This window comes from Pantherophis guttatus, chromosome 4 (genome assembly GCF_059756535.1).
Source record: "Pantherophis guttatus breed Tessera chromosome 4, ASM5975653v1, whole genome shotgun sequence".
Taxonomy (NCBI): Eukaryota; Metazoa; Chordata; class Lepidosauria; order Squamata; family Colubridae; genus Pantherophis; species Pantherophis guttatus.
The window spans coordinates 149125184-149150628 of record NC_142066.1 but is presented as its reverse complement, the minus strand read 5'-3'; the positions used below and the strand labels follow the sequence as shown (position 1 = coordinate 149150628).

General features: G+C 41.8%; 1 protein-coding gene across 2 annotated transcripts in view; it reads right to left on the bottom strand.

Moving 5' to 3' along the window:
• The window catches only part of SHH (sonic hedgehog signaling molecule), a 37604-nt gene that overhangs the window by 3960 nt on the left and 8199 nt on the right, over window positions 1-25445 (bottom strand). For both annotated transcript variants that reach the window (XM_034401618.3, XM_034401619.3), the window contains exon 2: window positions 24971-25232. In XM_034401618.3, coding sequence (XP_034257509.1) covers window positions 24971-25232 — 262 coding nt within the window. The remainder of the gene's footprint in view (window positions 1-24970; window positions 25233-25445) is intronic.

Here is a 25445-nt window from a genome sequence, read left to right as displayed (position 1 = left end):
TAATTTGTCATTCAAATGAAGCTCAGTGCCAGAGAATTGGAAGGTAGCCAATATGATTTAAAAAGGGATCCAGAGGAGATCCAGGAAATTATAGGCTGGTCCCCAAATCCCCCCCAAATGGTAAAAAAGAATACCGTATTTTTCGGAGTATAAGATGCACCTTAGTTTTTGGGGAGGAAAATAAGAAAAAAGCTGGTTGGCTGGTGGATCGGCCTCCAGAATACCTCCAATCAGCTGTTCCCAGAGGTGAATTTTAGCAACAGGTTCATAGGTTGTGAGTTCTGGGCCTTACTTTTTTTTCATCCTCTGAAAATTCTGAAACTCTGTTTCAAGAAAAACTTTTTTTTTCTGTCTCTAAAAGCTTCCGAAACAGAGCTTCAGAAAAAAATCCTCTGAGGCTTTTTTTCTGAAGCTCTGTTTTTGAGGCTTTTTTTCTGAAGCTTCCTTTCTGATAATTTTTTCAGCCTCTGAAACCTCCATTTGAGAGGCTGGGCGGGGCTACATTCAGAATATAGGACACACCCAGATTTTCACCCTCTTTTTTGGGGGGAAAAAGGTGTGTCTTATACTCTGAAAAATATGGCAATCAAAGCAAAAAACAATTACACATACATACACATGGAGGAGCAAGCTGGCTAGGAAGAAATCAGCATGGGATCCACCAAGGTAACTTCTGTCCAGCCAATTTACTGGAAAGTTTGAAGAATGCCAGATGGACCATGGATGGAACTGATCTTGCTAACATTGTATGCTTAGGTTTTCAAAAAACCTTCAGAAAAATCTGTTCATTAAAAGTTCCTAAGAAAGCTTGTCAACTATGGGGGTAACAGAATTTGGCCTTCTATGTATTGCTATTTGGGTTACAAACAGAAAGCTATGAATAAAAATAAATGGCCTTTTTTAATGGACAGAAGTAAGACCCTCAACGATAAATGTTAGAATTAGTTAACATTATTCAAAAACTTAAGAAGTGAGCTGGACAAGTCAAGAGATGATACTGAGGTGGTAAAAGAAAGATCTCTTTGATGTTCAACCAAATGGCAAAGAAGATTCAGTTTAAGTGTAAAATGATGCACATTGAGGTAACTTTCCCCTTGGAGATAAATGTCTATGGAGATGCTCAGTCATCTAGGACATGGTTGTTCCAAAGATGCTTTTTTTCAAAAGGCAACTGGACTTTCTGGTTTTTCTTTGAAGACATTTCACTTCACATCCAAGAAGCTTCTTCAACTGAGTCCAGTCAGTCCAGTTGCCTCTTGAAAAAGCACCTTTGGGACACTAGGAGGTATCTTTCCCCTAACTTTATTTTGAGCTCTGAGCTGTCCGAAACTATCCAAGAAAAAGATATTGGGATCACAGTTGGTAGCTCAAGTAGCAACTCAGTATGCAGCAGTATTTCTGCATCTGGACTATGAGTGTAGTTCTAATGGTTGCACTTGAAAAAAACTATACAGGTAGTCCTCAATTTATGACCACAATTGAGATCAGAATTTCTATTGCTAAAAAGTTGGTTGCTAAGTGAGTTGCATCTGATTTAACAACCTTTTTTTTTTATTATTTTTGGTCACGCTCATTAAGGGATCCAGGCAGTGATGGATTGCTACCGGTTCGCACTGGATCGGGCAAACTGATAGCAGCGGCGGTGGCAGGAGGCTCCACCCACCTGCCTGGACGCTTCTGTGCATGCACAAGCAAACAGGTAGTGACGGGATTTGGAATCCTGGATCCAGAGTAGTTGTTAAGAGAATCATATACTGTATTTTTTGGACTATAAGACACCCTTTTTTGTCTCCCAAAAGGGGGTGAAAATGTCTGTGTATCTTATAGACTGAATATTGCTGAAGCCGCGCCCACTCACTGGCCGTTTTTTGGTCTCCTCATGCCCTGTTTTTGGGCTTTTTTTTTTTTTTGGCTTTTCTCAGGCCTTTTTTTGGCCCATTTCAGGGTTTTTTTGGCCCGTTTTCGAGGCTTTTTCAGCCCGTTTTTGAGGCTTTTTTCAGCCTGTATTCGAGGCTTTTTTTGCCCCCCCTTTTTAAAAAAAGCCTCGAATAAGGGCTGAAAAAAGCCTCAAAAAAAGGGAGGCCACAAACATTTTTTTGTTCTTTTCCTTTTCTAAATTTAGGTGTGTCTTATAGTCCAAAAAATACAGTAGTTATTAAGTAAATCCAGGCTCTCCCACTGACGTTGCTGGTCAAAATCCAGTTGGGAAGTTTGCAAACAGTGATCACATGATCCCAGAATACGGAATCCATTGTAAATACATGCCAATTGCCAAGTGCCTGAATTTTGATGACTGTGTGGATGCTGCAATGATTGTAAATGTGAGGATCGGTAGCAAGTCACTGTTTTCAATGCAGTTGTAACTTGGAATGGTTGCTAAATCAATGGCTGTAACTCGAGGACTATCTGTATAGTAGCGGTATAAAAAAAAAAGCACACAAAAAGTAACCAAGATTAAAATGTTGGAGATTCTTTGGAGTAGGACAACATGATGAAAGACAATAAAACCATATTTAGCCTGGTGATAGATGACTAGAAGTTCTTAAATATCTCCCCTCACTCAAAATGCTAAGGCAGGACCATCCAATGAATCTAATCTAATGTAATCTGATCAGATGTCTAACAAGAAGATTTAAAACAGTCCAGAAAGAAGAACTTTTTCCAACAGCAGGTAATTAACCTGTGAAATTCACTATCACAAGATATGAGAATGGCTGCTATGGGCAACATTAAAAAGAAAATGAATACATGGAGTTCAATTACGTCATCATGAGGATTCAATTACTTGTAGGTTGTGAGTGCTAGGCAGCCCAAAATCAATTGCAGAACCTCGATGGTGAGGGGCAGAGGCCTCCATCCCCACCTGTGATTGTGAAGGGTGCTTGCTGGATCCTTAGTAATTCCTACTAAAATGCAGCAGGTCTGTTCTGTATGCTTACACAACATTACATTCCTGGGATCATCACAAAGCTTTCCCCATTTCAAGATACTTGTATATAAACTGGCTATTAGCTTAGAACCAAAATATTCTGCTACCAGTCACCAATCTCATGGTTAATCCTGTGCAAAAGGGGAGTTGCTTTTGGGATAATGCAATCTACTCTGGCTCACTTCCAGTTTTGCTTCTATTTCTCCTCTTGTAATTATCATTATCATCATACATTCCTCTGTGGAAAGGGAAAACCCAGAGCTTAATCTAAGGAGCAATCATTTTCAGAAGCTTGTTTCTAAATGCCAGAGAAATAATTAAAACTAGAAGGGAGCGCTCCCAGAAGCATACAATATCTTGCAACTCAAGATCCTGAACTGTAATCAGCTTTTGCCAACCTAGTGCTCTTTGAAGATGAATTGGACTTCAATTCCCAGAATTCCCACTCCATCCAATCTAGAAAAAGGCCACGCAGGGGTAAAACTGGTGCATTCTGAGCCCACCAATGCTGGGAGTTTTCAGCTGCTGTTTGACTGAAGGGGACCCAGCTGTGACCACGTTAGCAATTCATAGCTGCTGCACCTGCTGCTATTTTTTGCCTTGATCTACTCTCCGTCCTCTTACCAGCTTTCATCCATGATATATGAAAAGTCAGAGCACCGAACCCCAATACTCTGACACAGGATGAAATAGCTGCTGTCAATTGCCCCACTGTGCATTTAAAGTCAGGGGGCCAGCTTCCAGATTCAAGGGTTGCAACGTTAAGCTCTGAAGCTACTTTTTAAAGATTAAATGCTGGGAAAACCCCTAACTCCTGGCAACGGTGCTGGGCTAAAGCATATGTGCATGATAAAAATGCCAGATGAGTAGCAAAACATGCCTGCTGCTTCTAAGGGCAGGCTAGGAGGCTTTGAAATCTAATCTCCCTCTTCCCACCCCCCACCCCTGCATATTTGTACACCTGCTTCCTTACTTATGAAGTTAGCACGCATCACAGTAGAATTAAAACAGAATCAAAGAGAGATGAGGAAAGGTCTAATGTCTTCTTCTCAGCTGCCCAGATGCTGCTCTTTAGTAATTACAACATGCCACAACTTTTCCAAATTGGAGGATTTGATACTCCTCGGCCAGGTTGCCAGCTTAAAGGTGCAACGGGGCAGACAAGCTGTGATCAGTTCCCCGGCCTTGAAAGTTTAGAAGTCCCTTATCATGGAATTAGAAGTGACATGCCATGATGGACAGATCAAGCTTTCAAAAACAGGAAAACAACTTAAACAGTTTCCAGGTTTTTAAACCATCAGCTTTCATTCAAAAAAGGGGGGAGATAAATTAATTAAAATGTAGGGTGATGTAGAATTTTTAACCCTTGATTTCAGGATTTATGCCTTCTCTAAAGTAGCCTTCAACAACCTGGTGAGTCTCAAATATATTTGGTTTCTAAAATCCATCTGTAGTTCCACGCTGGAAAGAAATTTGGGGGGGGTCACAACTGCACATCTGGAAGGGTGGTTTAAATCTCTATAATATAATTCTTTTTAAATGCACAAAATTATAGCTACTGCAAATAAGTAGGTAAAGTTTTGCAATCCAAATAGACTTCCTAATATATAACTTTTACTGGATTATCACTTTGGCATGTGAACCAACGTTCTAATAAACAAGAGACAAAACCAGAGTGAATAGAAACTAAGATGAATTTGTTCATCAGAAGATGGTGCTCAGAACACCCATTTTTGCACAGCAAAATATTTCAGTGCTAAAATCCAGTTCATTGTTCATTGAATCAGAGTGAAGCAACACTGATTGTTGTTCCGAATAATGCTGCAAAAATCTAATGGAATATTGCTGAATGTTGGTAATGCAACTTCCTGATTATATGAGGCCAGTGATCAAACAAAAAAGACTATTCCACATAACCTTAACCTTTTTTTGTTAACCCTCCCCCCAAAAAACCTCCAAATTTGTCCATTCTTATATGAATGGCTCGCTGTATAGACCAAATCCGAGGAAGGCTCAATACTAATGCCAGCATAATTAGAGAAGTTGCAAATCAAATCTAATCATTTGCCTGTGGAATTCACTCCAGTTGATAACTAGCTCAGCAGCCTCTCAGATAGTCTTTGATTTATGACAATTGGGACCAGAATTTCCATGCTAAACAAGGGAGTCATGCCTGATTTTTTGCCATGGTTGTTAAGTGAATCACTGCAATTTTTAAAATGAATTGTACAGTCATTAAGCAAATCCAGCTTCCTCAATTGACTTGGCTTGTTACAAGCTGGCTGGGAACATTGCAAATGGTGATCATAGGACCCAGGTATCTTCGAGACCGACTTCTGCCACCAATAGCCTCCCACCGACCAGTTCGCTCCCACAGAGAGGGCCTCCTCAGGGTGCCATCGGCCAAGTTATGTCGGCTGGCGACACCCAGGGGGAGGGCCATCTCTGTGGGAGCCCCAGCCCTGTGGAACGAACTGCCCCCGGAAATACGTAAGATCTCCGACCTCCGGGTGTTTCGCTGCACACTGAAGACCCTGTTGTTCCGCCAGGCCGGACTATCAACAAAATAGTCTTAAATTGGGGTATTTAAATTTTTTGGGGTTTTAAATCTGAGCCAATTTATTTAATTATTTTAAATTTTAAATTGTTGTTTGTCTGTGTTTTTAAATAGGCTGTACACGGCCCTGAGTCCTTCGGGAGAAGGGCGGTATAGAAATAAAATTATTATTATTATTATTATTATTATTATTATTATTATTATTATTATTATTATTATTATTATTATTATTATTATTATTATTATTATTATTATTATTATATGACCAGGGGATGCTGCAACTATCTGCCAAGAATCCAAATTTTGATCATGTGATGCAGGGATGCTACAACAGTTATAAATGTAGGGTTGGTTGCAAGTCACTTTTTTCAGTGGCACTCTAACTTCAAACATTAGCTAAACAAATGATTGCAAGTCAGAGACTATCTGTATTATAAGTGGAGTTACTTATAATATCTGTCTTGAATTTTTCAGGCTGATGGTCCTGTTTGGATGGCCTGTCATCGATTTGGACCAGCCTTGCAAACAGCCACTGAATTCTGCAGCTATGCACGTTCAGATAATCTTTTGCAAAAAATGAAAACATACGCCCTAGTCTGCTACCTCTTGTGGCCAAAAAAAAGGCTCATGGGGCATTCTTCAATCCATCCTTGAAAATTCAACAGACTTTAAGCTCTGTCCACTTTCCTCAGAAGCTTTGCCCAATGAGCCAATTTAAGGCAAACACACAGGTTCTTAACTACCAATATTTCCCCACGTCACAAGTGAAACTGAATAGAGAGATGATAAAACAATAATTGGCCAGTCCTCCAGTGACCAACTTCTGTCTAAGGAGGCCAGTCCATTGTTTGAGATCAAGGCAAAGAATTCTGGGCAACTTTTGGCCATATGAAGCAAAAGGCATCACTTAACTATAGAGCTGTGCATCTCTGTGGCCATGGAAACCTGGTTACTATGGAAACACTGTTGCTAGGATGAAAGGAGAACATGCAACCACAAATGTGCTTCATATAAAACCTGTAGTCCCGGCTTTTCATTACTCAGTACGTTTTTAATTTATTATTGGCCTAGTTTTTCAACATATGAACCAAGAGGAGGTTATAAACTGCTTAAAAGTGTCCCAAATATCTCTTCCCAAACATAGTTAAAGTGGGAGCCCATTAACTTCAAACTCTTGGTCTTCCCCCTATATTTTCCCTCATGGTGCTGAAATATTAATAGTAAAACACCCTATCCATTCATCTGTCCGTCTAGTCCGTCTAATAATCTGCATTGTGATTGAAGCAGACAACTTGAATACAAGTTGTATTCAGGTATGATCCAATCTTTGAATCCACATCCAAACAAAAAAAAAATACCCTCAGAGATGATTAGATAAAATTAAAACTTATGAGGAAAAGGTCATATTTTAAAAGATCTGCTACCAAGAGCCATAGTGGCACAGTGGTTAGAATGCAGTGTTGCAGGCCAACTCTGCATTTCCTCTGCCAGGAGTTCGATCTTGACCTGCTCAAGGTTGACTCAGCCTTCCATCCTTCCGAGGTCAGTAAATTGAGGACCCAGACTGTTGGAGGCAAGATGCTGGCTCTGTAAACCACTTCGAGAGGGCTATAAAGCACTATGAAGTGATACATAAGTCTAAGTGCTAGTGCTATTTTACTACCATTTTAACTGCTCAGTTCATCTTCCAGAAGTTGCAAAAAAAGAAGCATTATGGAGAATTCTGAGAGTAGAAGTCCAAACTTAAAGCTGTCAAGATTAAGAAATGCTGCTTTAGAGAACAGTGAGTTATGCAATGGCCAGATACACATAAGCATACAGGTAGTCCTCCACTTATGGCCACAATTGACTCAAAAAATTTCTGTTGCTAAGTGAAACATTTGTTAAGTGAATTTCGCCCCATTTTATGACCTTTCTTGACATAGTTGTTAAGTGAATCAATAAAGTTTCAAGTTAGTCACACTGTTGTTAAACGAATCTGGCTTCCCCATTGACTTTGCTTATCAGAAGATCACAAAACATGACTCTGGGACACTGCAACCGTCATAAATATGAGTCATTTACCAAGTGTTCAAATTTTGATCACGTGACCAGGGGATACTGCAAAGGTTGTAAGTGTGAAAAACGGTCACAAGTCACTTCTTTCCGTGCCATTGAAGGGTCACTAAATGAATTGTTGTAACTTGAGAATTGCCTGCCCCTAAATTTCCATGCATGAAAAAAATGTACAAATTTCATCCCTTTCCAGCACCATCATGCAGCTTTTTATATGCATTTCTTTGCACGTTCAAGAGCTGTCAACCTAACTTACTTCGCAGGACTGTTGTTGAGACAAAAAGAAGCTCATATAAGTTACCTTGCACTCTTCGTAGGGAAAATAGAATATAAATGCAATTAAATAAAGGCTTTCAACTAATTTTTCTTGCATGGAAATGAAATCTTCCATTTGAAAGTCTGGAGGGTTTTTCTTTTCTCCCTCAGAAAAGACAGAAATAATCAATAAGCAAAGCTATTTTTTTTTTCTTCTTCTCAAATTCTGGTGGGACTTATTTCCTTTCCCCAGGTACCTCCTTAACTATCAGTGTAATTAATACAGCAACTTCCTTGGACATATTTATTGTGTAAAATTCCTTAACATCTTTCCAAAGAGTAGAACATAATGGGTGGAACCCTAACTCACCCCAGGAAATTAAACATCAGAGCTCAGGCAAGAAATGCTTTTCAAGCTCAAACAAGGAGCACTTTTCAAATGCACATTAAAATTTGATGTTTTCTTTCTTGCCTGAATATGTATTTACTTCAAAACCCCTTGAGGACTTCTTGTGCTTACCAAAGGTAGAACAGCCAGAAGTGGAGTGCTATTCTGAGAGATAATAAATTTCCTTACAAAACCTGTAGGAGGTACTTAACCTTTATGTGCACAGAACCTTACCAAGGGATAGTTGGCCTGACTGTTGTAATATTATTAATGTTGTGTTATTTATTAATATAATCATAAAAGGACAAAAGTAAAGATTTCCCCTGTCCAGTTTGTGTCAGACTAGGAGGTGGTGCTCATCTCACGTTTCCTAGTTGAACTCCTAGCATTGTCCAAAGTTGCTTCTGTAGTCATGCGGCCAGCATGACTATATGCCAAGGTGGCTGGAAATAACTATACCTGAGTAGTATTGTTGGCCTGATATCATTGATAGCCGTTGATATCAGGCCAACGGCAATACTCACTATAATACTGATGATGAAAATGATAATTATATAACAGCTATCTCAATCTGCTTCAAGAGAGCTCATCTTCATTCTCCATGCTGGAAATAGAGAAGGTGAAGTCCAGCAAACTTGAAGAGTTCCAGCTTGATAAAACTCCAAAATAGTTAGCTGATATGTTCATGTGGTCTCCTAGGTCCTGTTAATCATAAAGCCTGCGCTTAGATGCTGCTGTGAGAATTATAAAATCCCAGAATTGGATGGAGCCCATATAGGGCACCGAGTCCAACCTGAAATCCATATTACAGGATCCCAATACCTTTTCTTCCCAGCCTCTGCTTCAACGCCTCCAGCAGCTTGTTATCTCCCTTGGGAATGGACTGCTCTTATTGTTATAGATGAGGTTTTGAAATATTCTGTTGGCATCTGCTTTCCTATAATTTGACTCTGTTACTCAAGTATCAAAGAAATGGCTCCTCTTAATTAGTGCTTATTTCATCCCTTGCTATATTCGACAGCACAGTATCAGCAGCAGAGTCCTTCACGTTTTGGGGTTTTATAATATCCCAGGATTTGAAATGGACTCCCAACATTAGAACCATCATTAAAAAGGCACAACAAAGAAAGTTTTTCTTGCATCAGCTCAAGAAGTTCTGACTTCCCCAGGAACTGTTGATATGGTTCTACAGAAGAATTGTTGAGTCTGCAGTTTGTATCTCTATAACTGTCTGGCTTGGTACAGCAAACAGCAGGACAGGTACAAATTTCAATGGATAGTTAGGACTGCAGAAAAAACAATTGCCACCAGCCTGTCTTCCATAGAAGATAAGTATATTGCACAAGTCAGAAGGAGAGCTGAGAAAATATTTACAGACCCATCACTTCCTGGACATAAACTGTTTCAATTCCTCCCCTTGGGACGTTATTATACTACATTGCATGCCAAAACAACTAGACATAGGGACAATTTTTCCCTTGTGCCATCACCCTGCTAGACACCTAATCTTCACAGTATTGTCTTACGTCTATGTATATTTATCTATTTGGAATGGCTGTAGTATTATTATCCTTATCTTCTTTGATATATCTTAAATGTATTATTATGATAATTATTATATTTCTGTTGGTTTGCTGTATATTGAGAGCTTCTGCACCAACTTCCTCGTGTGTCCAATTACATTTGGCCAAATTGTTCTGTTCTATTCTATTCTATTCTATTCTATTCTATTCTATTCTATTCTATTCTATTCTATTCTATTCTATTCTATTCTATTCCATTCCATTCCATTCCATTCCATTCCATTCCATTCCATTCCATCTCATACAGCTGATGAACTACTTCATCTGCCCATTTCTGGTACAACAGAAATATACATTAATTCCATATATCCCATTCCCACTTTTCTGTTTGCTTAACAGCATGTTTCCTGGAGAGCAGGAATATTTATTCTTTTTTCTGGCCAAAGGCCACATTTGACCTTTGGTTCTTACACTGACCTTCAGCAAGCCTCGGTCTCCAAGACAAAGTGCACAATGCCAGGGGGATACATGAAACACGATTTAAATTTAAATTTAAACTCAGTCAAGTGCTGTTAATATAACACCCTCCTGGATTTAACAGTTTATCTTACATTAAAGGAAGGTATATAGAAACAAGGGACATGGTGGCTCAGTGGCTAAGACACTCAGCTTGTCGATTGAAAGGTCAGCAGTTCAGCAGTTCGAATCCCTAGTGCTGCATAATGGGGTGAGCTCCTGTTACTTGTCCCAGTTTCTGCCAACCTAGCAGTTTGAAAGCACGTAAAAAATGCAAGTAGAAAAATAGGGACCATCTTTGGTGGGAAGGTAACTGTACTCTGTTCCATGTGCCTTTGACATTGAGTCATGCCGGCCACATGGCCATGGAGACATCTTCTGACAGCGCTGGCTCTTCGGCTTTGAAACAGAGATGAGCACCGCCCCCTAGAGTTGGGAACGACTAGCACATATGTGCGAGGGGAACCTTTACCTTTATGCAGAAACAATAGTAGGAGGAACATTGGAGAGCTCTCCTTTTGGGGGGAGGGAGAGAGGGAGGCTCAGGCTCTCAGATTGTGTACCTCTCAGATTGAGCAAGTACGGCGCACGATGGAAGAAAGCATGAGAATGAGGTGTACAAAGCTGAGAATTTTGCAGCCAGCCCAATCCTTGCCAGCTCCACTTGAAAGGCGTTTGGACAACTGCTGCCAGTCAAATGATAGTAAACTAGAAGGATCAAAGATCTGCCGTGGAGTAAAAGTATGGAGCAAAGAGTTATTTCCTGCCCCAACAAGTCTCAGGTGGCTGAACGGCCTTCTAGGGGAAAGGTTGCTTTTCCAGCTTCAAAGGGATCAGCTGACTTACACACCCACTCTGCTTTCCTCTTTTCAGTTGATTCCACAAGCACTTGGCACAAGCTGGTTCTTAACAAAACCTCAGATGAACAAACTAGGCCAGCTTGTTCCTCCAAGTGGTCAAATGTGCGGATGCTTTAGCATCAGACTGAACCTGGTCGCCATTTCAGCGTCTGGTCCTTCCATTCTCATGACCTCTTAGTCTAGACATTGTTATTTCAAGAGCTGGGCTTGATGGCTTTCAGAGAAATTAGTTAGCCTTGTGAGCTTGCAGCCTGCCTTGGTTTGGAAACTCTGATGATTTTTAGTTCGCAATCTGCCCGAAGATCAAAAGCCTGATGAATAAGCATGATGTGCTCTTTTTGGCTTAGTGTTCATATCTGCTCTTACGTGATCCCTGACTTTGATGTTTTGCCCGTGCAAAGGTGGTTTGTCCGCCCAACCCAACTGCATTATGGTCCTCAACAAATCCTCCCAAAGATCCCAGCTAAAAAATTTAAAAAGAGGACAGTGATTGTTGCCAATCTGTTGAAGCACGTGCAAAACTCTGCTCTGGGGGGGAGGGAATCTAATTTCTGCTCTCAGCCCAGATGGACTATGATTTGCTGACTGATTCACATTTTGTACTAAGGTGTGATTTTGTTTCACCCTAGCTTGTGGGCTAACTTGGAACTATGCTAAGCCATAAATCATGATTGGCAAACCATCATTAGCTGGCCTCACCCCATATGCTAAGCAATAACCAAACAATTGTGGTTTAGTGGGATAAGGTAAAGGTAAAGGTTCCCCTCACACATATGTGCTAGTTGTTCCTGACTCTAGGGGGCGGTGCTCATCTCTGTTTCAAAGCCGAAGAGCCAACGCTGTCTGAAGATGTCTCCGTGGTCATGTGGCTGGCATGACTAAACGCCAAAGGCGCACGGAACGCTGTTACCTTCCCACCAAAGGTGGTCCCTATTTTTCTACTTGCATTTTTTATGTGCTTTTGAACTGCTAGGTTGGCAGAAGCTGGGGCAAGGATTCAAACCGCTGAACTGTCAACCTTTTGATCTACAAGCTCAGTGTCTTAGCCACTGAGCCACCGCGTTAGTGGGATATGTAAACCCAAATCTTTATCTCAATTTAGAAAGCCTCGATTATTTTACCCTTGAAAGGCGCTCATGATGCCTGTATCAGTCTCTTCTCTCAATATATGGTATCAACAAACACAACACGAGTTTATTCATATCTGTCAGGTAAAGTTACACACACACACACACACACACACTGATTCCATATATTCTAAAGATACACAATACTCTTGACCTCTCTAGATTGTTCCTGAGCAATATACAGTCTAAAATTGTCATTTTTCCCCCATTATTCCGTTTGTTCAGACTTGTATTTTTAAGTAATCAGAATATAAAACAGGTTCAGCTGCACTAGACCAAAAACCAATCTAAAACCAGAGTTTTCCACAGATTGTTCCTGGGAAGGACACAAACAGAATATAATATGTACACATAAAAAAAGAAAATATCCTTTCAATGACACACAGCAGAGATTTCTCTTGGATAGCAGCAATTCGCCTGCTTTCTATTCAGCTTTCCCTTTGCCTTATTATAAATAAGAGAAAAGAAAGTTCACACTTTAAGTTGCAAAGTGAGTGTGTAGGAAGCAAAGATGCTCCTACTTTGAAAGCAGTTTCAGAGAAGTGGCTACTGCTTCCGATTTTTAAAATAATCACACCTAGGGTCCATACCACAAATGTTCTATATGTATAATTAAGAGGTGTCCTGTATCAAGGCACCAAAGCTATAGAAGCACTCGCATTGTCAGAATGTGATTTTTATAAAGAGAACCCCCCCACCTCCTGTAGCATCTCTAATAGTAGAATCCTGAAGGATCATCATCCAATGAAGCTGAAAAGTTGAATATTCAGATCAAAAAAACAAGATAATTATTCCCACAATAGAGTCAACCTGTGGCTTCCTCATGCAGTGATAGCCAGGAACACAGAGAGTTTTAACTGAGGATTAGACTATTTCTTGGGAGAAAATAAGGCTGTGTATTAGTTCCAGTGGGAGGTGGCTTAAAGTACCAGTTTCTGAGTGAATTAACAATAGCAATAACCTATTCTTATAATTAATGTGCATCCTAAAACAATTTGAGCTTGTGGCGAGCAATTGGCTAGAGTCTGTTTAGCATCTTTTGAGACCAGAAGCACTTTAGATATTGTTCAACCATAATGTGTGACACTCCTAAGAAAAATGACCAGTGATGACTGATACTGGGAGATGGAATTCAACAACTCGTGTAGACCCAGAGATCAGCGAGTCCTACTTTATAATATATAGTATAATATGTGAAATGCCCTGTTAGCGATATCTATAGTGTGTCTGTGTTTCAAAACTAGCAAAATGGTTGCAATACAAGCTCTGCCCTTTTTGCATCTTTGAAAGAGGTGAGGAATGAAGGACAATTTTGATTTTTGTCAGCTTTCCTCTCCACTGGCCCTAGAGGTCAAATAGAACTGTTAACAGTTAGCTATAATGCTCCATTTTTGCTTAGAAACAAATCTTATTGTGCTCTGTGAGATTTAAAACTTATAGAGCATGTCAGCTTTTTCCCCTGTCTTGCCCTGTTTATATTTCTGTTAGAGTAAAGCCTCACAGAACTCAGTAGAGTTATTTATGAATAGAACTAGAGGCTCAACTAGACTATTTAAAATAAGGTTACTCTGCCTACTCTGAGTTTTATGATATGGGAGGTTCTTTCCTAACCCAATAGTGAGGTCAATCAAAAAGATAAGGGGGCGGGGGGGGGGGAAGATAGGATTTACTTACTAGTATCCAGTGTGTCAATTTCTCTTCCACACAGGAACTTCTTTATAAGTTTTGGGGCAGGCATAAAGAGATGAATGTGTTTTTGAAAGACGTTTTTATGGCCCCATTGATTTTTACTCTTGTTATTTACATAGTTTTATTGGCAGCTAAATGGTGGTGTAATGACTTTATGGCTTAGTTGGGTTTAAATGATATGATTGTTGTTTTATGGCAATTCCTGATCCTAATGGTTGTGTACTGTGAACAGGGTGCAAAGAAGGATTGGATAAGGTTCAAGTCAGATAAAATGGACTCTTGGTCAGAAAGCAGAGCAGTCCAGGATGGGAAGGGCAGCCTTTTCTACAGAAGTTTTAAGGAGGAGATTCTGAACTTGGGAGTATTTTTAGATTCAACCCTGGTCCTGGCAATCCAACAACTGTTTGTGACCACCGATATTTTTGCTCAATATTGGTGACATTAGGCAATATTTCACCCTAATAGGCAAGGTAGATTTGTTCACAGAAATTCATACCTCCTTTGATACACTATGCTGTGTAGGGTTACCTGATTTGCAAAAATTTCAGCATCCATTAGATGGCAGCAAAGAAGGTTTATATACTTCTTTGCTGCCATCTGGTGGCCATCTGGCCTCAATTTGTTATCTGCAATATGTTGGCCAGTATAGGTAGTCTTTGACTTATGACCATTTGTTTAGTGATGACAGCTGTGACACATTAATAAAAATTACTTACGAGTCCTCACACTTACAACTGTTACTTCAAGCCTATGATCAAAATTCTGTTAGCTGGCAACTGGCACATATATACAACAGTTGCAATGTCCCAGGATCACATGGTCTCCATTTGCAGTCATCCCAGGGTGTTTTCAACAGTTAATGGGGGAAGCCATATCTACTTAACAAATACAGCAAAAAAAAAAAAAAAAAGTCATAAAATCAGATGCAACTTACTTAATGACTGCATTGTTTGGAAGTTCCGCTCCCAATTATGATTATAAATTGAGAACTACTTGTACTGTGGATACCAGATGGATCTCTGCATGGAGCTGCTATTAGATTGCTCAAACTTCCCAAGATGCTTCTTTTAACATTTTAGCCCTAACTGGTTCAGACTACAATACCTGAAACATTACCTCTTCCACTCTGTGCATACCCATGATCTATTACATATATATATTATGTATTAACCAGAAATGCTCTTCTTTTTATCTTTTTATCCCAGTAGCAACAAAGCTGGAAAGTAGACTGGGTAGAGATAAAATGATTGATCCCAAAGTCACTCAATAGATTTTGATTGCTGAAGATGGACTTGTCTTGAACCTAGATTTCCCTGTCCTAATTCAAAGCCTCCTTCAGAAATTCTCCTGTAGAACTCACCCCCAAAAGAGAGGCAGGAGGTAAACTATATCAAGCCTTTTTTGTAGTAGCATTCTGAGCTAGGAACTGCTTCCATGGGAAATCATATTACTAAGTTTTAGACTTGCAGAAAAAACATAACTCAAATTATCAATTTTGCTTTGCTCAATAGCATGATATACCTCAAAGACATAAAAAAAATTATATTATGGCTTAACACAATGGCCACTCACTCATGTACTATGTTAAGATAACACACTGAAACACAACATTACAACCCCACTTTTAAGTTAACCCAATAACACTATTTTGTTAAGGCTTTGCTGAACTCTAATTGGTTGTTTTGGCTTGCTTTAAAGAATGGATGTTGCTGATAGAGACCACTCTTCATTTTGTTGTGATGGAATTGCAATGAATTTGGGAAGGGGAGTTATTTAGAGGGCTCCATAGGGTTGAAAAACCATCTGTAAGTATATTTCACAGGAATATTATGTGTTAATACAAGCCTTGAAATTCCTTTTCTTTTTCTTATCCGTTTTTGACATTTCTGCCATCTTTTTTTTTTTGGCTTTGTTTTCATTTCCTTTTTTAAAATGTTTTTCAGGTTTTGTAAACTACCAGAGTCAGTGGGAGTTGGACATCATGTATACTAAATTTAGCATACTGCTATTATTATTATCGTGGGTGTTGTTATTGTTAATGTTTAACTTTTAATTTGCAGACATGTTATTCCAGACTGCAAGTAAATTTACTGGAATCTCTGAATTCACATGCATAGAATTCTGTGTGCTGTCAATTAATTTAAAAAAATATGAAAGACATAGAAAAATGGGTTAAAAGAAGGGATTTCTGAATGAATGTTAGGGAAAAAAAATACTTCACAGTAAGAGTAGGTTGGCAGTAAAATCAATGGCCCAAAGAAGTGTCGGACTACCTATCTATCACTGGTTTTATTGAAGCAAATATTATCTATCTGGGTTGCCTCACACTAAACAGAGGTTTGAGCAAGGTAACTTTTGAGGTCTCCTCCAACTTGAGAATTTTCTGGAGGAGATATAAGATACTAACTGGGGAAGCCCATCTTTCTAACTCATTCCTAATCCTAATTTATAAAATAGGAAGGCAGCTCTTTTACATTTAAACTGGTGTAACATTAGATTTCAGTCACTTTGGCATAGTGGTTAAGACAACAGATTGGAAATCAGGAGACTGTGAATTCTAGACTCAGTTTAGGCATAAAGCTAGCTGAGTATCCTAGGTTCATGACCTAGGTTTCATGACACTCCTGTTTATTCTGAACTATAAGCTATAGTTAGTTTCACATAAGACACCGATTTAATAATCAGCTGGCTAGTTTATGAGTTCAGGGCATAGCAAGAAGTGTTCACATGGCTGACAAATACCACCAACAGAACTTGCAATTTTTCCTAGCCGTCTCTTTCAAAAGGGTTATTATGGGGCCAGAACTGAATTTTTCTGCTAGGCTTGCCTAGTCATTATGCCCAGCCAGCAACTGATCTTCAAAAAGATAAATTGCAAAAAGATAAATATGAAATATAAAATGAATGTTATAATATAATACGTGAAAATAATCTTTATGGAATGATAATGCCATTGTTAAATAAATGATAAATGAGGATACTAATATAAAGTTATATATTAGGTTGATAATATGAGAAATTAGATAATTAAAAAATTATGAAGATGGGGACGAAGCACAAAAGATTTGTAACTGACCGACCGACAGACTGTTTGCAATTGTAATGGATGATGGATGTTTTATGTTTTGTTTTAAAAATAAAAAATTCTTTAAAAAAAAAAAGATAAATTGCTATGGCCAAAGTGCAGTCAGGTTGTTTGCTCGATTGTAATTAAATGTTCTCCTCTCTCTCTCTCTCTTTTTGGACAAAGGTTATTAGGTCACAACTACTCTTCACTTTCCCCCACCCCCGTTTATAGTTCTTTATTAATTTTTGGTGGACTATTTTCAGATCCCATTTCCCTCTAAAAGCAGAATGGACAAGAAGTCCTAGAGATTTGATTGCTTCCACACCCACCTCCTTTTTTTCTCTGAAGCTTACAGGCTGAGAGCCCTTATACCTTGAAACCAACCAACCAACTCTAAGAATGTCTTCTGTCTCAGGAAGAGCAACAAGAAAAGAGAACAAGATAGATTTGATGGACCAACTACTTTGTCCACTTTTGGAGCAGGGTAGGATGGGTGAGGAATGAACTGGCCGGCAATCTTGGCAGAACAGAAAAGGGCATAGCTACCCATGAACGGGGCCGTGGTGCCCTTTCTGATGAAGCAAGCAACACCTTCAAGCAACCTCTTTCCCACCCCGAGCGCCAGCGTCAACTCCAAGCTAGGCTTTGTTTGCATACTTGGGGTGTTGATGAATAGGTCTAGTTGTGTAGCAGCTCAGCAAACATGCCAGCTAACCAGCGGAGGTGTGAAAATCTTGCTCTGTTGAACAGGCCCTTCTCTAATTAAAATCCAATGAAGAATCGGCACTGTCATTCCGATCTGGGCAATAAAGGCAGGCTCTCTTAGAAGAGAGGAGATACTTCCAAGTCTCCACCCTACCCCCACCTACCCCCTATTTGTTCAGGTGCAGGAGGACTTCTCCCCCCCCTCCCCAGACCCATTCACACACACATACGCTCACCCACCAAATCCTCCAAGGCCTATTTGCACAGACCAGGACACTTTTCCAAAACACTCAAGATGCGTATTTGAATTTGAAATAGAGGGGTGGACTCTTAATAGCCCTCCTGGCACCCCCACCCCCCCACCCCATTATCCCTGTCCCTTTTGCAGCTCCTGTCCTCCTCCCCCCCCCAGCTATTCAGGGCTCGTATTGAAGGGGGAGGGAATAGCCTCCTTTGCATTCCAATCTCCAGGATGATACTTTCTGCAAATAGAAATGGCCTCTGAAAGAAACGTCCCTCCCTGGAAACCCTTCGCTCTTTAATCTTCTCATCAGATTCTCAGTCATGAACCCAGAGCCTGGCCCTCCAAAACCAGCTGGAAGAAGCATTTTCAAGGCACCCTCTCAGGAAATCTCTCTTGTACAGTCGCACGACCTTGAGTGACTTGTTCCCTTCCTTCCCAAACATGCCAGCGTGCACTGCCTGTTAATGCCCGGATTTGGCCCTAAAGGCTGATTGCCCCCCTTTGGAATCCATCAAATTGGACTTGATGAATCCAGACGGTTGGGTGGGCGGTGGGAATGGAATCCTTTTAGTTTCTGTTGGCCATATGTGTGGCAAGAAGGTAAGTGTGTCCACCTCAGAAGGGTACTATGATATAGCAAAATCAAAGTCAATGATCTCAGGTCCTCTTAACCACCAACCAACCAAAATAGAACTGGAGGAGACCTTGAAGCAGGGGTGAAATCCAGCAGGTTCTGACAGGTTCTGGAGAACCGGTAGCGGAAATGTTGAGCAGTTTGGAGAACCGGCAAATACCACCTCTGGCTGGCCCCAGAGTGGGGTGGGAATGGAGATTTTGCAGTATCCTTCCCCTGCCATGCCCACCAAGCGACGCCCACAGAACCAGTAGTAAAATAATTTGGATTTCACCACTGCCTTGGAGGTCTTCTAATCCAACCCTCTGCTCAAACAGGAGAGTCTATACCATTTCAAACAAGTGGCTTGGTCCAGTCTTTTCTTTAAAAAACCCCAGTGGAACAGAAGTTGCCTTCGGAAGTTGTGGGAGCTTCATCACTGGAAGCTTTCAAGAAGAGACTGGACTGCCATCTGTCAGAAATGGTGTAGGGTCTCCTGATTGGGTGGGGGGTTGGACTAGAAGACCTACAAAGTCCCTTCCAACTCTGTTGATCCGTGATGAAGCACCTGCAACTTCTGAAGGCAAGGTGATCCACTGGTTATTTTTCCTCACTGTTAGGAAGTTTCTCCCTAATTCCAGCTTGCTTCTCTCCTTGATTAATTTTCATCCATTGTTTTTTCTCTTGCCTTCTGGTGCTTTGGAGAATAATTTGACCCCCTCTTCTTTGTGGCAGCCCCTCAAACACTGGAACACTGCTATCATATCACCCCTATTTCTTCCTTTCTCTAGACTAGCCATACCCAGTTCCTGCAACTGTTCTTCATATGTTTTAGTCTCCAGGCCTTTAATCATCTTATCAATCACTTTAACCATCCCTTCAAGATAGATCAGACTAAAAATCCAGTGCCATGTTGGTCAGTGCGACTGTTATTATAAATCTATAGTAACAGAGTCTTGCAGGCCTGAATGCATTCCCCCCTTTCTCTTTTTATCCAATTGGTGTCTTCCTCCTGTTCCTCCAGGCTGTTCTTTCTGCCCTCCAGAGATTTTGGCCTCCTAACGTCTTCAGCTAACATGGGATTTGGCTAATCCAATGCTTCTGGAGGGCCACAGAAGAAAGTTGCTACAGAAATTTGTCCTAACCTAAGCACTGCTTGAACAGACAAACTAGGAGATAGGAAATATTCTGTTCGGCCCTTTAATTGCTACTATTCTGGTTTTCTGCTGCAGGTTTATAGGAAGGGGGTGGAACATTTGAAGCACGATAGATGGAACACTACGAGGTAGGTGACGATTATCCCTGTCTGAGATTACCCTCCAGAACAATCACAAACAGAAAGCCAGGCAGGAGAAAGATTTTGCCTTCTAGCTCATGTTCCAGATCTCTGCTTGCAAAACAAAAACAAAACTCCAAACTTATGCATGCATCCACATGAATATAGGTCAGATTCTGCCTGCAGAGTTCACACTTGTCGTAGTTTCAACATTGGCTCCCTGGATCAAAGACGAGATGATGCCTCCACCCCTCACTTTGTGGTTTGGATCAAACTAAGTCAGGAGAACCAGTTTGGTGTACTGAAGCGGTTAAGACATCAGGCTAGAAACAATGCCATGAGTTCTAGTCCTGCCTTAAGCACAGTTGCCAACTTAGTGGCTTTGAGCCAGTCGCTCTCTCTCTATCCTGGGAAGTGGACAATGGCAAACCACTTCTGAAAAACCCTTGCTGACAAAAGTACAGAGTGTTGTCAGGAGTCAACACTGACTCCAAGGCACAAAATAAAATAAAAATCCCAATATACCAGGGCTACTGCAACATGATTGAATCTGGATCCAGAAACTAAGTTGAATATTAATATTGAGAAGGCAACATTGCCCACCACAGAATGCAAGCAACCTGGTTCAGAAAGAATAGGATAAAATACAGGTAGTCCTCAACTTATGACCACGATTAAGCCCATAATTTAGGTTGCTAAGTGAGAAATTTGTTAAGTGAGTTTTGCCCCATTTTACGACGTTTCTTGCCACATTTGTTAAGCGAATCACTACAGTTGTTAAATTAGCAACACTGTTGTTATGTGAATTTGGTTTTCCCATTGACTTTGAAAGTCAGAAGCTCACAAAAAGGGATCACATGACCCTGGGACAGTCATAAATGTGAATCAGTTGTCAAACATCTGAATGTAAATCACATGTCCACGGGGATTGCTGCAACAGTCATAAATGTGAAAAATCGTCATAGTTCACTTTTTGTTGCAACTTCAAATGTTCACTAAATGAACTGTTGTAAGTCGAGGACTACCTGTAGTATGAACTGCACTGTGCACATCCAGTGCTCTTGTCTCTTAAGAGACAAGGCAAAAAAAAAGGGCCAAGAAAACCAAATGGACATAGTCTTGTCAGAGTTAAGACATCAGGACAGACCAGGGATTTTCTGGTCCTGCTTTCTGACTCATTAGTCCTAGAAATCATTACTATTGTCACCGACACTGGACTTTAAATGAGTGAAGGGACTTCTCCAATTCTATTGCAAGCTAAACATCTGGGATGTTACATTTTCCACACTGAAAATATAAAATCTATGATATTGTCACATGCCTGGGATTATAGTTCACATTATTTTAAAATGTGCATCAGGGATTTTAACCTATACCTTGCAAATAATAATAATAATAATAATAATAATAATAATAATAATAATAATAATAATAATAATAATAATAATAATAATAATAATAATAATAATAATAATAATATGGGTCTTTGACTTGAGAAAAAGTCAATCTCTAATGAAAAATAATTATATCTGACCCTGGCAGACTGGGAAGAAAAGTTGCTTTTTAGGAAATCTACTTGGGGAATCCAGTCCCCTAGTGAAATCTTACCCACTGCCTTGAATGAATCCCCCCCCACACCCCCCAATATCACGCTGGTTCTCTTAATCCTTGCTTCGTTCTCACATCAGTCGATATATTTAGAGGCAGTTAATTATTTTTTCATCTCGATTGCGTGTTTCTTGGCACTTCGAGAGTGTTTTCTTTAAGCGCCAGTCAACAAAGGAGGAGAGGTAGCAAAACAAGAAGGCGTCTCCGCAAAAAAAAATAAAAAATACTGTTAACTGTTTTGCTTGAAAGCGACAATTTATGCAGAAGGCGAGCGAGCAGCACGCGCCCTTGAGGCTGCGTTTCTCAACCGGACCAGCAAGGGGCGCTCGTAGCACGAAGGAATACTGACAGCAAGTAGGCTGAATTTTAAAAAAAGCGGAGCTCGGAAAGAAATTGCAAGTTTTCCGTCATCCCGGCAACAGCAAAAGGGAGAAAGAGCTTCTGCAGGTTGTTTCACTGCCCCACTGAAATATCAATGCCGGCTTAAGGGGTTCGGAGGCCGCAGGGGAGGCGGAGAGGCGAGAAGCGTGTCTGCTTCCCCTTCGCTCTTTTGCATCCCCAAAGAGGGAACCGGAGCTGAGGCTTTCGGCAAAAGTCCCAATCCGTGGCGGGACACACGAACAAAGTTCCCTCGAGGTCTCCTGCATACTCTGGATACGGGGTGTAGGTGGGGATGGGGCAGGAGGAGCGCAGGGTAAGATCAAAAGGGCCAAGATACGCATTGTATCTTCACCGACGCCGCGGAAAACGCGCAGACGATCGAGCGCCTGCATGGTCAAATCCCAACTGGGGGGTGGGGGGGCGGCCTCTAAAGCGGTGCGCGGGATCCGCATCTGTTTCCTAGCATGGCTTCAGCGAGCGGGGGTTGTGCCCGCGACCGAATGAATGAATGAACTTTAATCGCTCCCAAACCTTCCTTCCTTCCTGCGTGGGTACCATTCGTCACACCTCGCCACCTTTCATCCCCTCCTCTGCCCAGTTCATTTTGGCCTTTCTTTCTTTCTTTCTTTCTTTCTTTCTTTCTTTCTTTCTTTCTTTCTTTCTTTCTTTCTTTCTTTCTTTCTTTTTCTTTCTCTCTCTCTCTCTCCCATTTCTTTCTTTCTTTCTCTTTCTTTCTTTCTTTCTTTCTTTCTTTCTTTCTCTCTCTCTCTCCCACTTCTTTCTTTCTTTCTTTCTCTCTCTCTCCCACTTTCTTTCTTTCTTCTTTCTTCCTTTCTTTCTCTCTCTCGCACTTCTTTCTTTCTTCTTTCTTTCTTTCTTTCTTTTCTTTCTTTCTCTCTCTCTCTGTCTCTCTCTCCCACTTCTTTCTTTTTATTTCTTTCTTTCTTTCTTTCTTTCTTTCTTTCTTTCTTTCTTTCTTTCTTTCTTTCTTTCTTCCTTCTTTCTTTCTTTCTCTCTCCCTCTCCCCCCCTCTCTCCCCCCCACTCTCTCTCTCCCACTTCTTTCTTTCTTTCTTTTTCCTCTCTCTCCTCCCACCCTCCCTCCCTCTTTTCCTTCTCTCTCTCTCACACACACTAAAAGGAAAAGATTTCTAAAAGGAACCAGAACGAGGGCTTCTGGGATCTCTTGTGAATGGAGGGGGGTGGGGGTTGGGTTCGGGAGTCGAGACCGGCGGAACAAGTCACCCCGGTGTGCTTGGGGTGGTTTGACTTTGACAAACTGAGTTGTGGCTGATCGGTTGAGGGTCCAGGAAGACCTGCTTTGAGTTCAGGGGGTCTCAGCTTCCCCTTGAAGAGATGAAATAGCGTGGAAACGGCGTGGGAGGGGGATGCTCGGTGCTGTGTTGAGAAACCCGCTCCCTTACTCAGTGGGCTTTAGCTCTGAGCCCCATTCTTTGCCAGGAATCTTACTTAGGTTGTGCTCACAAGACTCGTCCGGAGCTCAAAAGGTCCCAGCCAGCAGCTTCCCTCGTTCCTACCCATCTGTGAAGATGCGGCCGAGGCCATTGCAACAGAAGCTTGAATCTCAATCTAGGATGCCCCGGCAGAAATTATTGAAGCATCCAACTCGGGGGGTGGGGGTGGGGAGCAGATGCTGAGCGACCTTAGTTGGGATCAGAACATTGGGCGCAGAACCGCCCTGCACTGGATGCGCGAAGCCGTTTCTCACGTTCTCATTAACTCGAGAAGAGAGTGGGCGGGGCTTATTGCACTTAATCAGAACGCCCCAAAGCCCCTTCATTTGAGGATGCCCCGATTGGGCGAAAGCAGTGGTGAAATCCAAATATTTTTACTACCGGTTCTGAGGGCGTGGCTTGGTGGGCGTGGCAGGGGAAGGATACTGCAAAATATCCATTCCCATTCCACTCCAGGGGAAGGATACTGCAAAGTCCCCATTCCCTCCCCACTCCAGGGGAAGGATACTGCAAAGTCCCCATTCCCTCCCCACTCCAGGGGAAGGATACTGCAAAGTCCCCATTCCCTCCCCACTCCTGGGGGAAGGATATTGCAAAATCTCCATTCCCACCCCACTCTAGGAGAAGAATACTGTAAAATCTCCATTCCCTCCCCACTCTGGGGCCAGCCACAGGTGGTATTTGCTGGTTCTCTGAACTGCTCAAAATTTCCGCTACCGGTTCTCCAGAACCTGTCAGAACCTGCTGGATTTCATCCCTGGGCGAAAGGTTTAGAAGATTACGCTTTAATCTTTAGACTTCCTCAAGACTATTTCGGCCCCCTACATTTTTCACAGCCCTCTTAGACGCAGCTTTTCTGTCTCTTAAGGTCCACAGGCCTCCAGGAACCTGGATAAGGTCCCTGATATTCCCACCCTCCTTCCCGTTTTCGGGCCCTTCTTGACTAATTGGAGATTTCTGGATAATAGTTTATGGTTGATAGTAATTAAAGGAGTAACTAAAGAAAAGGTTAATTTATTTAACTTGGCAACCTGGCAAAGACGGGTGTACTCCAACAATTCTGGGAGTTGAAGTTCTCTCAACTTCGAGTTGCCAGGTTTTGAAAAACACCGATGTGGCTCACCTCCCATTTTTCATGCAAGAACTCAAACTGGCATACACGAGGCATATTTCATTCTTCTACTTTCTCCCACAACAACCATGTGAGGTAGATTGGGGAGAGGGAGAAGGAAAGTGAGAGAGAAAGAACATGCACTTGGCCAAGGCCATCCAGGGAGCATCTATGGAGGAAGGTGGACTGCACCTTGCCCTCGTGTGTGTGTATATACTCACATTGGTGAAACACAGCAGTTGCCCTTCTTATCTCTCAACTAACACCTTATGGAGGCTAAATAAATGGGAAACTCAGCCAAAGTATTCTCCTGCTTCCAACTAACAGTATCAAATATCTGACAGGTCTCCGAGATCCCTTCAGCATAAACAGGAATGCCCTATCCTTTCACAGCAGGTGTTACTCCTACTTTACTACTTGCCCCTTCTGCAGAGTGAAATGCTTTTAAGAGGATGCGTCTCATCCCTGCAGGGGTGTCCGTTATCGCCTTGATTTTTTAAACCATTCCTCGGGTTCCCTGCACCCTGGCCAAGGTTAACAGACCCGCCACGCCTGGGAGGATGGGCCCCCCCGTCTCGTTCGCCCTGCTTACCGGCCTTGACGGAGCAGTGGATGTGCGCCTTGGACTCGTAGTAGACCCAGTCGAAGCCAGCCTCCACGGCCAGGCGAGCCAGCATGCCGTATTTGCTGCGGTCCCGATCCGAGGTGGTGATGTCCACTGCGCGGCCCTCGTAGTGCAGCGACTCCTCAGAGTGGTGGCCGTCCTCGTCCCAGCCCTCCGTGACGCGCAGTTTGACGCCCGGCCACTGGTTCATGACGGAGATGGCCAGCGCGTTCAGCTTGTCCTTGCAGCGCTGCCGGGAGCAAGCAGAGGAGAGGCGAGCGTGGCGGAGGGAGTCAGAACAGCTGGCGGCTCAGTGGGGTGGGGATGGGGGATTGTCACGGCCGGGCCAGCTGGGCAGGGGAAGCGAAGTCCCACAGCGGGAGCCAGACCTGCGGTGCTTCTGCCCGCAGGTCTCCAATGGCCAAGCGGTCCCGGCAGGGGGAACAAAATCGTGTGACCCGGG